The sequence below is a fragment of the Anser anser genome (assembly GCF_964211835.1).
Source record: "Anser anser genome assembly, chromosome: 1".
Lineage (NCBI taxonomy): Eukaryota > Metazoa > Chordata > Aves > Anseriformes > Anatidae > Anser > Anser anser.
In genome coordinates this window covers 121,495,015-121,508,209 of record NC_139720.1, presented here as the reverse complement: position 1 = coordinate 121,508,209, position 13,195 = coordinate 121,495,015, and the positions used below count along the sequence as shown (strand labels likewise).

Sequence of the window (13,195 nt, the reverse complement as noted above, 5' to 3'; positions counted from 1 at the left end):
CAATTTATCTGCCTAATGGACATTCTCTCTAGTCAAAGCTGTGACAGGTCAACTGCCAGACTGCTCCACATATTTATCCTCTGGAATAAATAAATCAGTTAATCATAGCCAAATTAGTAAGGGAAGAAATATAAAAGCAACATTCAAAAGAGAAGTCATTTCAGTCAAGCTTTATAAATGTAACTTCAGGCCCTAAAACTTGTTGTGTGCAGGTGGTCTCCTTCCAATATATGCAGTAATGCTTTGGTGCCCGTGATGCTCTTGACAACTTTAAGATATGAATCCTCAGCAGGTATGTGGCAGATTTGTTTTTGTCTAACACTATCAATATATTAGAGAGACCGCAACAGTAGAGTCTACAAAAATACCAGGAAAATGTCACACAAAAACTTCAGATTCACTTGTTATTTCCCATCTTTTTTTCCCATTTAATTACCACCTCTAGCCTTTACTATTTTTTTGTCTGGTCTACTTTATAAATAATACTTTATTTGCCAAAAGGAAAGCCATCTTGGAATATCTGAAACTTCAGTAAGCAGCTATTTGACTGATAGAGGTTCTTCAACTGATAAAAACTGATTAAGAACCTCTGCCACCCCACATGGTGACTATGGTGGTTATGCTAAGAAAACGTTGTTGCATAATACAGTAAAGTCACGATCACTGTGAATATCATTCAACTGACTGTCATCTTCAGTGACTACTCTTTGGAGCCCATAACAGGATGAATAAATGAAGATGGAGAATATCAAGCAGAAGTTTTCCCTGCTTAAAGGCATATGCTAAAGAACATGCTAAATCTAACCTGACAGAAACTAAAAGCAGATCTGAATGCAATAAATCCAGAATGTTAGGGTATCTGAAGAAAAGCTAAAAGATAAACTGCTAGATTTTTTCCTTTCTTCTTCAAGAATTGTTTATAAATTGATGCTAAGGGTCACAGATCTTTGCTCCTAATCCAGTTCCAAGTGATGTTTGCAGGACACTTATTCTTAAATTTTTCAGATTGATAGCAAAAAGAATACAGTGAGCACATAATGAAAAAAAATATATATACTATTAGGAGGATATTTGCATATGATAACGCTTCTTCAGTATTCAGGCAAAAGGTGGTAGAATCAAAGTTAAGTCTCTTAAAGAAGAAATCTCCATGAACTAGTAGGATTTCAGGCATTTTATGACATTTTCAGTCCACAATCCATGTCTCTAGGAACATGGCAAGGAAGTACACCCATCCAAAATAAAACAAATGGGTACCTTTATTAAGCAGACAATATATAAAGATCTAGTTTCTTTTGAACCAAGTCCACTTCCAAACTTGACTTCCACATGAATTACTTTTATATATTCAACATATATTAATGCAGCCAATTTACTTGGATAATCTCATCAGCTCTCAATTTACTATTTATTATCTTTTCAGTTGGTAAAGCAAATCACAGTACTTTGACTGTAACATCAATGCCATCATCAAATGCCATTGTCCGATATTTTGCTTTTTGGGAAAAGACAATATGCTGATGACACAACAGAAAGAAATTTCTGGAAAAAAAAAAAAAAAAAAAAGGATGTCATTGAAAGAATTAACTCAACCAAAACCCTGAAAAATTATGAAACCAAGAATGTGCCAGATGATAGAAACAGAAAAAGAAAAAGGTTGCCAGTTTTGTTTTATTGTTTTATGATATGCATGTAAAAGCATATGTGAAAAGATAACACTGTTAATGTGCTTTTATACATTACTGCTATTGCTGCTGTTTTTAATAATTAAACCAACAAGAATTTTTTGCTCTTCCACTACTATCTGTCCAGGGCAAATGTACATTAGTTAATTTACATAGGATTTACAACATGTCTACTTGTAAACTGAAAAGAAATATCCTTTGAAACAATAAAGCATGACATTCAGATGAATTTTAGATGACTTTTTTGACATGCAAGTGCTTAAGTTAATGAAGCCTACATACTCCAACATATATTCTGTTTGCAGTAGGAAAGGATGACTTGCCATTCCTGGCCATACCACGTGTTCATGGTTAGTGCATGCTAAAGAAAACTATGAAAGACAGAGAGAATGAGAAAGTTATAAATTAATTTTAATTCCTAACAGTTTCAGCCTACATAGTAAAGAATAATCATATTTTTTACTAAAAAAAAAAAAAAGAATTTTAAAGAAAAATATGGAGATGTACAGCCCTACTGATTTTCAGATAAAAACATAATAAAAAAGGCATTGCCAGCTAATTCTGGTCTTTGTATCACATATGAACAATAAAATAACTGAAAGCTGAAATTTCTATACTTATCATCTTCATTCAAAACAATAATAATAATAATAATAATAATAAGACTTGAAATCCCTGAAATACAGAAAGTTATTAAAATATATGACATGCAGTCATTTTCTGATTTCATTCATCTTATATATTCACTCACAAAAATGTAATCAGGTAAAAATCCATGTTGTACTCTCTCAGAACATTTTTAGCTCCATCTGTAATGTACACTAATTATAGATTCAGTCAAGATAAGATATACAGAAGTAAGAATGTAACATTCAGGAGATCAGTGTGTCCACAGAACTTACTGCTAAGCAGAGATAATAGGTGGAAGAGCACTACTGAAATTCTGGCATTCTTGAAAGTCATATCCCAAAAGTTTTGATGTTTGTCTTGAAAGCCAGCAGTGAAAATGATGTTATCAAACTGAAAGATGAAATGTTGTTTAAGAAAAACATGAATTGGGTTTATTTCTGTGTGTGCTCTAAGGAGTAGACCATTTTCTTAACATTTGCAGTGTTCCAACTGTGCCCATCCCCTGGATCTGCAGGACAGAAATTGTGTTAATTTGCCTTTTCTCTAGAGTTTAAAAGAAATTGAGAACTGGTACACAAGCATTTGTAAAGGAGGACTGTTGGGTACACTCCTTTTTCAGAAAGAGGAAAGAAAATTAAACAAACATACAGAACTCTGTATTTATGGATATTTATGATTACATTCTGCACTATTTTCTAAGTGATTTCTACATAGAGAATTCACAAGAAGTCTAAATATAGGCTGTAATTCCATTTCAATTGTTCTGCAAGGAGAATTTCACCTATTTACATGTACACCTCATCACTCTTTACAGCTACCTGAATGGAGGTTATATTGAGGTGGGTGTCATTCTCTTTTCTCAGGTGACAACTGATAGGATGGGAGGAAATGGCCCCAGGTTGCATCAGGGGAGGTTTAGATTAGATTTCAGGAAGAATTTTTTCACAAAGAGGGTGGTTATGCATTGGAACAGGCTGCCCAGGGAAGTGGTGGAGTTGCCGTCCCTGAAGGCATTTAACAGACATGTGGATGTGGTGCTTAGGGACTTGGTTTAGTCAGTAGTGTTACATGATGGTAGAACTCGACGATCTTAAGGGTCTTATCCAACCTAAATGCTTCCATGATTCTACAAAAGAAAATTGATCTGCAAACTAGTATAGTACATATACAGCACTATTCTGGCTTTTTTGATATACTCTTCAGTATATTTCCCATGATACATTCAAACTGGTGACCACATTAAGCACAATGAACTACATACTTACTTTCCAAGCTCACATTCTATTTCAGGCAGACTAGTTGGCAATGGTTTCTCTACAGTCAGCTTCAGTGCATACCAAAACTCTCCAACCATGTCTGACAGGAATATGACACTAAAAACAGATACATAAACTTGATATGACACAGATATTGTATAGACAATTGAAAATGCAGAGACAAAAATCCAGGAAAATTCAGCAAGTTCAAAACAATGAGTTCTTTAATTAGCTAACAGCTTTCCCATTATACTTCTCACTGGTATCTGAATTCAGCTACCAAGAACCAATACTATTCACAATTACTAATACAACAAAATGTCTTCATTTTTCACAGCTTTATAGCATGAAAGGTATTTTTATTTTTCAAAAGCACAGCTCAAAAACATTTCAACTGTTAACTTACAAAAGTAAGCTTTAATTTCATTTTAATTTGTGTTTTCTTTCTAGCCATTTTGTACTTAAAAAGACAAAGAAATAGAAATAATATTCAACTATTTTAAGAAGGAAAACCTTTTAAAATCTAGTGATTAAAATGAGAAATAGATATAGACACATTTATATAAGCACGAAAAAGAGATATGTTTCAAAGGAATATTCAGTATACTGTTTTGATATACAATCAGATGTCATGATATACATCAAATGTTGTTTGCTGCTTGGTGAGGTATATACAGCACTATGTTTCTGTGACAGACGTTCTAACACATTCCATTCCTACTACAGACTTGTTTCACTATTTCTTGTATTATTTTATTTTATTTTACATTTTATTTTATTTTATTGTTGTTTTTCAGTAACAATAAGAATGTTAAATGAAAGGATAGTAAGCATATTAAAACCTATATGAAATACACCGTGAAAATCCATGACACATTAAGGACCAGCTCTTGTTGTAAATGAGAGAGAACTTTGTCTGTTCCATGACTCTATGTTTCCAGACTATCCTCTGCACCAACAGACCCTTTAAAGTGAGCATAAACTAGCTTTGAAAAGAACCATCCAGTTGTAACAGGACAGCTGTCACAAACACTTTTGCAAAACTCTTCCCTGCTGTTACCATAGCAAGGGAAACAGAGCATGGCTACAGAAAAAAAATAAAAATAGTGTGGCTGTGTGTCGAAGTACCTTTGTCCAGCTGTAATTGTATCCCTTTGGAGATACTGGAATTTAAAGCAACTATTAGACAGCTTTTTAGTAAACAGCATAATTTTATTGAATATATACAGGTGTGAATCATGTCATCTTTGCATGACATCTAGCCCAAAGTTTCATCAATTAAAACAAACCTTAATCTTATTATTTGGATGTTCTGCACTTGAAAAATACTAGAAATAATGTATAGTATGAAAAACTGGAGTCTATGCACCTTCAGAATACTTTTATTTCTACAACTTCCCTCAGGGGAAAAAATTACAAGGGGGATAACAGTAGTCATTTCTATAAAATGGTATTGCTTGAAAACTGTGTTGGGTGATGATACCTGACATTATTCTGGTCTTTGGAAAAATCAATAGAATCAAATTGAACAAAGACTTTGAAATACATGGATTTGGGCTTTGTAGATACTATGTCTGTGAACACAGTTGTCCATCTCCCTCCTCAAAGACCCTCTCTTCCCACCCCACAATCACTATTTTTTGAGAATTGTTTAATACAATTGGAAAAAAATTTTCAATCAGTCCTTCAAATAAACAACGGTTTACTAATCAAATTCCATGAAAACAAGCTTTACAGTTCTGCATTCTTCAACTATTAGATGAACTTATTTAGTTGAATCTAAGACCAAGACGTCATCTGTCCTTGTATTCATAATTATCATATCGTATAGTCTCTTCTGGATTTCCAATGTAATGAAACATTTTTAATCTAAAACTTCCCCATATTCATTAAATACATCATTACTAATTAATGGAAGATTCTGAAGCTAAATGGATTTACATGAAGACTGTTAAAGAGTTCTTAACCTGTTTTTGGTTGTGTTGCTACAGTTTAGTTCCTTCTGAGAAGCAAAATGAAATCATTTTATTCCCTTTGTGGAATTTAAAAAATTACAAAATTAATGATTTGTCTAAATATTTCATAGGGAACTTCTAACATTAAGTAAATATCTAAAATGTTGTTCAGTGAATTCTAGTGAACTAGAATAACTAGGGGTTATTCTATGGCCTGTCAGTCCAGATTTTCCCCTCAGAGGCAGGTTGCTGTTCAGGATACAATACTACTTTCCCCTTCCCTCATGTTTACTGAGATATCTACATCAAGGTTTTAATGAAAATAGTTCACTTATTAGTACAAGAGCCACAACAACCACGAGTATCAAAACTCTGTAACTTACCTTTCATCTGAAGTGCCAACAACAGCTGGAGAAAACTTTAGTTGATAAAAAAATGTTTGTTTAGGTGAAAGAGTAAAAGATTTTTGTCCAGAAAGTGACTGATTCTCCAACACCACACTCAGCTGGAGAATTTCATCTGTAGGATTCATGATAGGAATATGAATTCCAACAGTATTCTAGGAAGAAAAAAAAATACATTAAAAAAAAAAACAAACATAAAAGATACCTCTCAAACAAGTATAGGATGCTTATATATGATTTTTCCTTATGCAAACACAGGTTACACTTCATGTGCATGAACTTCATGTTCATATCTGAACAAACCCAAAAATGAGAAGTTGTATTAAGATCCAATTGAGCCAATGTTCCAATTGTAGACTCTTTAATTACATAGATAAGGAAAAGTCCTAGTCTCCTAGACAGTCTGCATTTCAACAAGCTACTTTGCCTTCCAAGATATGCTTGAGACTTGCCAAAATACACCTTTCAGGCAAATCTGCTGTTGTCCCAACATGGTACATTTTCCAATCCAACTCTCACCAGCCAAGCACAGCCATTTGAAAATATCCATTTTGCAAGCTGGCTAACACCAACGGACTGAATTCTGCAGGATCTGTTAATCTTGATTATTAAGTTACATCATAATAATTAGTATTAAAGCAACAACATGGTAAACATTCCCTCTCTCATTTCTTTTTACCATTTTTATTAACAGTGGTCCCTGTATCTTTCTGGTTTAAGTCTATTGACAATTCAGGCAAGGACTATCTTATCTTGACTATCTGGAAAATATGGCTGCTCTTAAAGACCCATATTATATTCCCATTATTATAATACAAAGGAGCCTCTATGGCCTGATTAGATAAATACATGCATACTTTTTACTTTGAGCATGTTTAAGATGAGCAGCAATTGGGCAGAGGCAGCTCAATCCACACAGCTGCTACATTGCATTCACAAGCTGCTTTTGAACCTGCTATATTTCGTCAGTGTTCCAGTAATTCTCTTCTTCATTTTAAGGTTATAAATAGCGTACATCTACCCTATGTACCTTATATGTATAAATATCAACACACTTTATGAAACTAAACACTTTAAACAGACAGAAAGGAATATACTAATGAAGGAAGACTACTATCACAATTCAGGATACAAACCTGCTGTTTAAAAGAAATATATGTTTTATTTATATACGTTCATCTGTATAAAATATGCACAATCCAAAACCAAATATATGTGTATATTTCTCTGTATCTATATTTATCTCTATTCCTATATTTGTCTCTTTCCTCTGTTCTAACAAAGAAGCTTATTTCACAATGCTTTTTGTTTATTGGGGGTGGTGGTGGTGTTTTTTCTACATACGATGATTTACTTCTTACAGTAAAATTTTGCCATATATATTCTTTTAAAAGTAAATAAATAGAACTGCAACATGAAAGGAGAAAAAGATACCGTTAAAATTACTAATACACTAAAAACTGAGCATGAAATACTTTACAACCCCTCACACAGCTGTCTCACTCTGCTTTGAGCCTGCCTATGGTTTGGTAAACTCCTATATAATTACATTTATAGAAAATGATTACACGAACACACATAAAATACATTTAATGTTCTACAGATGGTGAGATTACACCCACAGTTTAAATCATTCAAGTGCCTCGCATCAGTAAGATGGGACTTAAATTTGCAGTAAAATATTTTAAAGCTCAGATTAATATTTTTTATTAGTGTAAACAAAATTCTAAATCTATCTACCATTTTATTGCTAAAAGGTTCATAATAATTGTATAGTAAAACACTTGTACTGTTTTGACAAAATACTTTTCCAGTAGAAAGAAAATATTGAGCTGCTTATTTAGGAGATAAGCACCTGCTATCAAATAAATAAATTAATAAATAAATAAATTTAGCCTTGTTCACAAAGGAGATTTTATATTGCCCACATTAGCTTAAAGGAAAGTAGTGCTCACTTGCCAGTATAAAAGAATGCCTAGGGTTATGTATTTCCCTGAATTCACAGAATTACAGAATGGCAGAGGTTGGCAGGGACGTCCGAAGATCATCTGGTCAAACTCCCCTGCCAAGCAGGATCACCTAGAGCACGTTGTGCAGGATGGCATCCAGGCGGGTTTCGAATATCTCCAGAGAAGGAGACTCCACAACCTCTCTGGGCAACCTCATCCAGTGCCCTATCACCCTCACAGTAAGGTTCTTCCTCAAAGAATTTCCTGGGAAAATTGCTTGGAATTCTTATAAATGTTTCACAAACCTGCTATGGCATGGACGGTGATAAGAGTAAATGTGTATGTGTCAACAGAATTCATATATACTGCATATTTTCAGGCCGTAGTGGTTTCTTTCAAATCCTTGTTATGGAGGCATAATACTAAGATATATCGCAAAATGGGCATCCAATTGCCAAGGGTATTATTTTTCATGAAAGGACAATTTTATCAAAAGAAATGCAAAGGAGAAATATCATAGGCATTTAGATCCACATTTCAGTATTGTGGTTTTTGCAACATTTTGACAAAGGAAGAAAATAAATGTTGAAAAAATAATATGAGAATTAATCTCACTAGTCTTCAAACTGCTCCTTGTATCAAGATTGCCAGTGCCCAAGATTGCACTGGCAATTGCACCAGAATGGTGCAATATGTCCTTTTTTCTAATTCCTTTAAAACTTCTTGTGATCCACTTTGTGTCCAGTATAGAAAAATTAAAATAATCAAGGTAAGGTAAAATATAATAAAAAGAAATGTAAATACTAGATAACATTTATTCTCCGTGGAACTTGAAAAAACAATTGACTGCTTAATCATCCCATTCTCTGCATCCTTCTTTTAGCAACTGTATCTTTAGATTCATAATATATAAATTTATATGCTATGAATATGTACACTGCACTGAACTATGAACTAATGCTCCACTAACTTTGACAAGATAGCTCACAGAAAGATGGACATTTTAAAATCATTGTGCATAGTAATCTTATCTATGCTTGAACTTTAATAATAATTCTGTTCTAACCACCATCAGGTGCCAATTAAAGTGGTCTCTGGGCAAAGTTTCTGAGAGCCTAACTACATTTCGAAGTGTTTTAGAACAATTGTGTTCAATTAAAATCCAGTTTCATTATGGAGATGACATTAACTCCACATCTATTTGCAGCTTTTCCAGTAAAAGGACACTGAGGAAGAAGCATTTGTACCTGCTCCTAAATTTGCCAGGCTATTGCTCAGAAGAAATTATTTAACTCAGGTAAGTGGTAAGAATTTTAGCTTGATAGACCTGGTGAGATAACAGCAGAAATTCTTCTCTTTGTAGGTCCTTGTCTAAATCATTGTTCTGACAAGTAACAAGTGACTTCTTTCTCTTGGCTGCACCTGATGACAAGCAGCAATGTTGCTTACTCACAAGATTGAACTTGCAAAGGTGGCAGTAACATTGAAAAAATAGCTCTTGGCTTTCTACCTACACTGGGCCCAAAAAGATCAGAGCAATCAATGTCACCATCAGTGTGTCTGTATGTTGGTAGGAAGTTAGAGTTTCCTTTTGTGTCCTCCTACAATCTTAAATTAGTATTTCATTATTATTTGATTCCTTCTTGGAATAAAAGAAGCTGAAAAGAACATCACAGCAGAGTTGACGTCAGAGTTTCAAAGCTGTGCTGAATGCAGTTCAACCCGAATTGGTCAAAATAGTTGTAGAAATCAGAGCTGGCTCTTGAATTGATGGTGCAATAAGCCTCCAACGCACACTTCTCCTCACCGCTGCTCAACCACCCCTACACACCACTTCTAGTCCAGACCCACATGTCGACAACCAGCCAGGTCTTTCTCTCGTGGATCATTCAGACCAATGGAAGTCCTTAACCTCAGATGTCTGGAGGGGGTGAGTGCTTTTAGCTTTCTACTGACTCATAGTTTAATGGAGTGGATCTTCATCAAGTGAACCATCTCCCTCTCCATATAGCTCCATTTTTTTTTCTCTCTTCAATATAAACCGTTAGCTGAGATAACCCTCTCCTTTCCTTATAAGGGAATGATGACATAACATTGCTATATCTTACTGCTGTGTCTTCACATTATACTTGGCATATTTTGCCTTAAAAATATTAGTTTGCAAAAAGGCACTAACCGCTCATCAATAGTTAAGTCTTTATCATTACAGCAAATTTAACTACTTGAAGTCTAGAAGTAAACACCTTAGGTAAATTATGCTTTTTAAAAACTTGCTTAGTTTTGAACCCATTCTTATCACTACTATAGTAAAAGAAACAAACTAGAAGAAAAAAATTATGCACAGGACATCTAATATTAGAGGCTAGTAGTGCAACAAGTTCCAAGTGTAAATTTACATATAAATTTACATGTAAAAATCACAATAAATTGAATTTCTTTTAGCTGAAATGGGCATTAAATACCTACGAAATAATGCCCTAAAACAGAATACAGTGACTATTAGTTCATAAATTATTGTAATAACTCTAAGCTCACCAACTACAGAATCCTACACTATTATCATCTTCCTAGAGGCTAGACACTGTAGTGACCAAAGAAACTGGGGAAAATGTGTTGTAATAGATGATTGCTAAAAATTCCTTTCTGAAATTGAAGGAAAGGAGGGGACTGCAAAAGTTTTATGTTCTTTGACTCTGTTGTGGTTTAACCCTGTTAGGAAACTAAGCACCAAAAAGAAAAAGAACTAAAAAACAGAACCAAAAGGAAAAAAAATAAAATGATCAATGCAATTGCTCACCAGCAGCTGACAAATGCCTAGCCAGTCCCTGAGCAATGTCAACCCCTGCCAGCCAACTACCCCATTTTTATTGGTGAGCAAGACACCATAACCATATGGTATGGGATATCCCTTTGGTCAGTATGGGTCAGCTGTCTTGTCTGTGTCTCCCCCAGCTTCTTGTGCACCCCCAACTTACTAGTAGGCAGCTTGAGAAACAGAAAAGACCTTGACTGTTTGTAAGCACTGCCCAGCAACAGCTAAATCATTGTTGCATTATCAAAATGGTTTTAATCACAAATCCAAACCATAGCACCATGTGAGCCTAGATGAAGAAAATTAACTCTATCCCAACCAAACCAGCACAGACTCGGACTCTGTTATGTCCTCAGCTCCACCAAAGGAAATATTCTCCCTGAGAAAAACAAATCAAAATTATATATTACAATGCTTTTAAAGACATACAAGATAAGCCAATGCACTAAATATGTACATATCTGGACTTCATGCACACCAGTTTTGTCCATCTGTTTGATGCTTTATATATATATATATATGGTACAGATAGATAGAATTTGTAACAGCAACTTGAGATGAATTACAAGAGAAATGTTATATTAATGTACTTATAAAACACATGCCTGACAAGGGGATACAGACTTTCTCAAAGTCAAATTAACATCCCAAGTTCCCGTAACTGAGGAACAAATAACTATGCTTATATCTTAATGATTACTATCCTTATATCTTAATGAATATTCTTTTACTTTTGAAATCAAGGCCACCTCTGAGTCCATGTAGACTGAAACTCAATAATTCTCCATCCTCCCGAGACCACAGGCAGATTTCTTTTTCAGATCCAGCAGTGTGAGATGAAAAAATTATCAATTACAGCTACTTTTCACCAGGGTGAAAAAGTTGGTGCTTTCAGTGATCAGCTTCATTGGCCTTGCCACAGTATAAAGGAACCTGGCTTTTCAATGCTGAAGCGGGTTAGAGAGCACTATCAGAAACATATAACAATAGGTTAATCTTTCCCATTAGCACAGCCAATACAGAAGGAGATATCTGCTACTGTGTTAATGTAACAAAGGACCAAATCTATCTTCAAAGGATTTTAAAGGAAAATCATTTACATTTATTCTGTCAACACTATTTTTGGGAAGCATGACTCAGCAATTGATAGATTTTTGTAAAGATCCTATTCATCATTCTTACAGGTCACCTTGCTGTGCAGATGCATGTAGTATATGAGGTGTAGATTAGAATCCCAATAATGGAGAACAGTTTGAATCAAATCAGTAGATGCTTTTGCAGTTCTTGTTCGACAGAACTATTTTGGATGACTGATGCTTGAGTAAATCCAGGCTTCATCTGTCAAAAAGAGACATCTGTCTTTTCTCCAAAATGTCCAATCTACTTCACATACTATGTCATATCTGTATTGCCAGAGCAAAATACCACTTTCTATAGCTTAAACTCAGTATCACTCAATAAAAGCATTAGAAAGTGCAACATTTCTAAGTTAGAAATATACTGCACTTAGATAATGAAATCAAAGCAGCTACCAGCTATTACTGAATTTCCAAAGCATCAGTTATGTCTCTTGTAAAGGTAATATGCAATATACAGAGACATTTGCCCCAAATCAGCCCTCAAAATAGCAGTGAACACCATTTGTAACTAACCTTTTCTTTCAGGGAAGCCCAGGAGATGTAAAATTTTAGGATGATTTCAGTTTCTAAATAACTTCTAATATATCTGATAGTTAACAAAGAATGTCTTTTACAATCATTTCTCTCAGAACTAGACTAAATCTTACCCACAGAGATACTAGTGAATGACAATCAGGAAAATATTTAAGAAAATCTTTGTAAATGTCTTAGCAAAACAGAAAACCAACCAACCAAACAAACAAACAAACAAACAAAACATGAAACAAAATATGAGATCTACAAAGTTTAGTTCCTGAGCTAATTGTATCCACCCATATAATGCTACAACAAACGGACAGCTGTGGTTATTTTCTGCTTGTCTCTGATTTGTTTTCAAGTGCTATATGTATTTGTTTTCAAGTGCTGTAAATTCACAGTTCCAATAGATTGCAACGGGCTTTGGAAGGCTTGGTGTGTGCTGATGATTTCTGCATATTCATAATGACATCAGTGACTGAAAAAAACAAAATTAATTCTAGGAGATTATTCTAAAAGCATTTAGTTAGCATATTAGATGTTGAAACTAGTATTTGTACCATGGGCGTACTGTCCTGTATTGAAAATTTGATTTGGTGAGGTCAGGAAGCTCCCTCTGGCATGAAACTACAAACATGACAAAGATTACATCAGTGAAATGCTGAGCTATGAGATAGCTCAGAACTGGTGTGCTCAGCTCATAGAGACCAAAAGGAAGTGAACAATACTTCTTATATTCCAGTGCTTCCAAGACTTTCAAAAGGACTCAGCAAAATCATACTTACAGCCACTTATCAGAACCTAATGATAATATGGTATAATAGCAGTAATGACTGATTACTACATACT

The 13,195-nt window shown here is 34.4% G+C and overlaps 1 protein-coding gene across 10 annotated transcripts in view; it reads right to left on the bottom strand.

The window, feature by feature from the left end:
* Positions 1-13,195, bottom strand: part of CFAP47 (cilia and flagella associated protein 47) — a 302,084-nt gene that overhangs the window by 85,419 nt on the left and 203,470 nt on the right. For 8 of the 10 annotated variants that reach the window (XR_014579256.1, XM_083823100.1, XM_083823104.1 and 5 more), the window contains 2 exons: positions 5,910-6,085; positions 3,581-3,688 (listed from right to left, as the gene is read on the bottom strand). Coding sequence is in view for 9 of the 10 variants with exons in the window: in XM_083823100.1 (XP_083679226.1) it covers positions 3,581-3,688; positions 5,910-6,085 (284 nt within the window). In the remaining variant the exon portion in view is untranslated. Of the gene's footprint in view, positions 1-1,554; positions 2,824-3,580; positions 3,689-5,909; positions 6,086-13,195 lie in introns of those variants that run through there. The other 2 variants (XM_083823108.1, XM_083823101.1) reach the window with 2 other exon arrangements.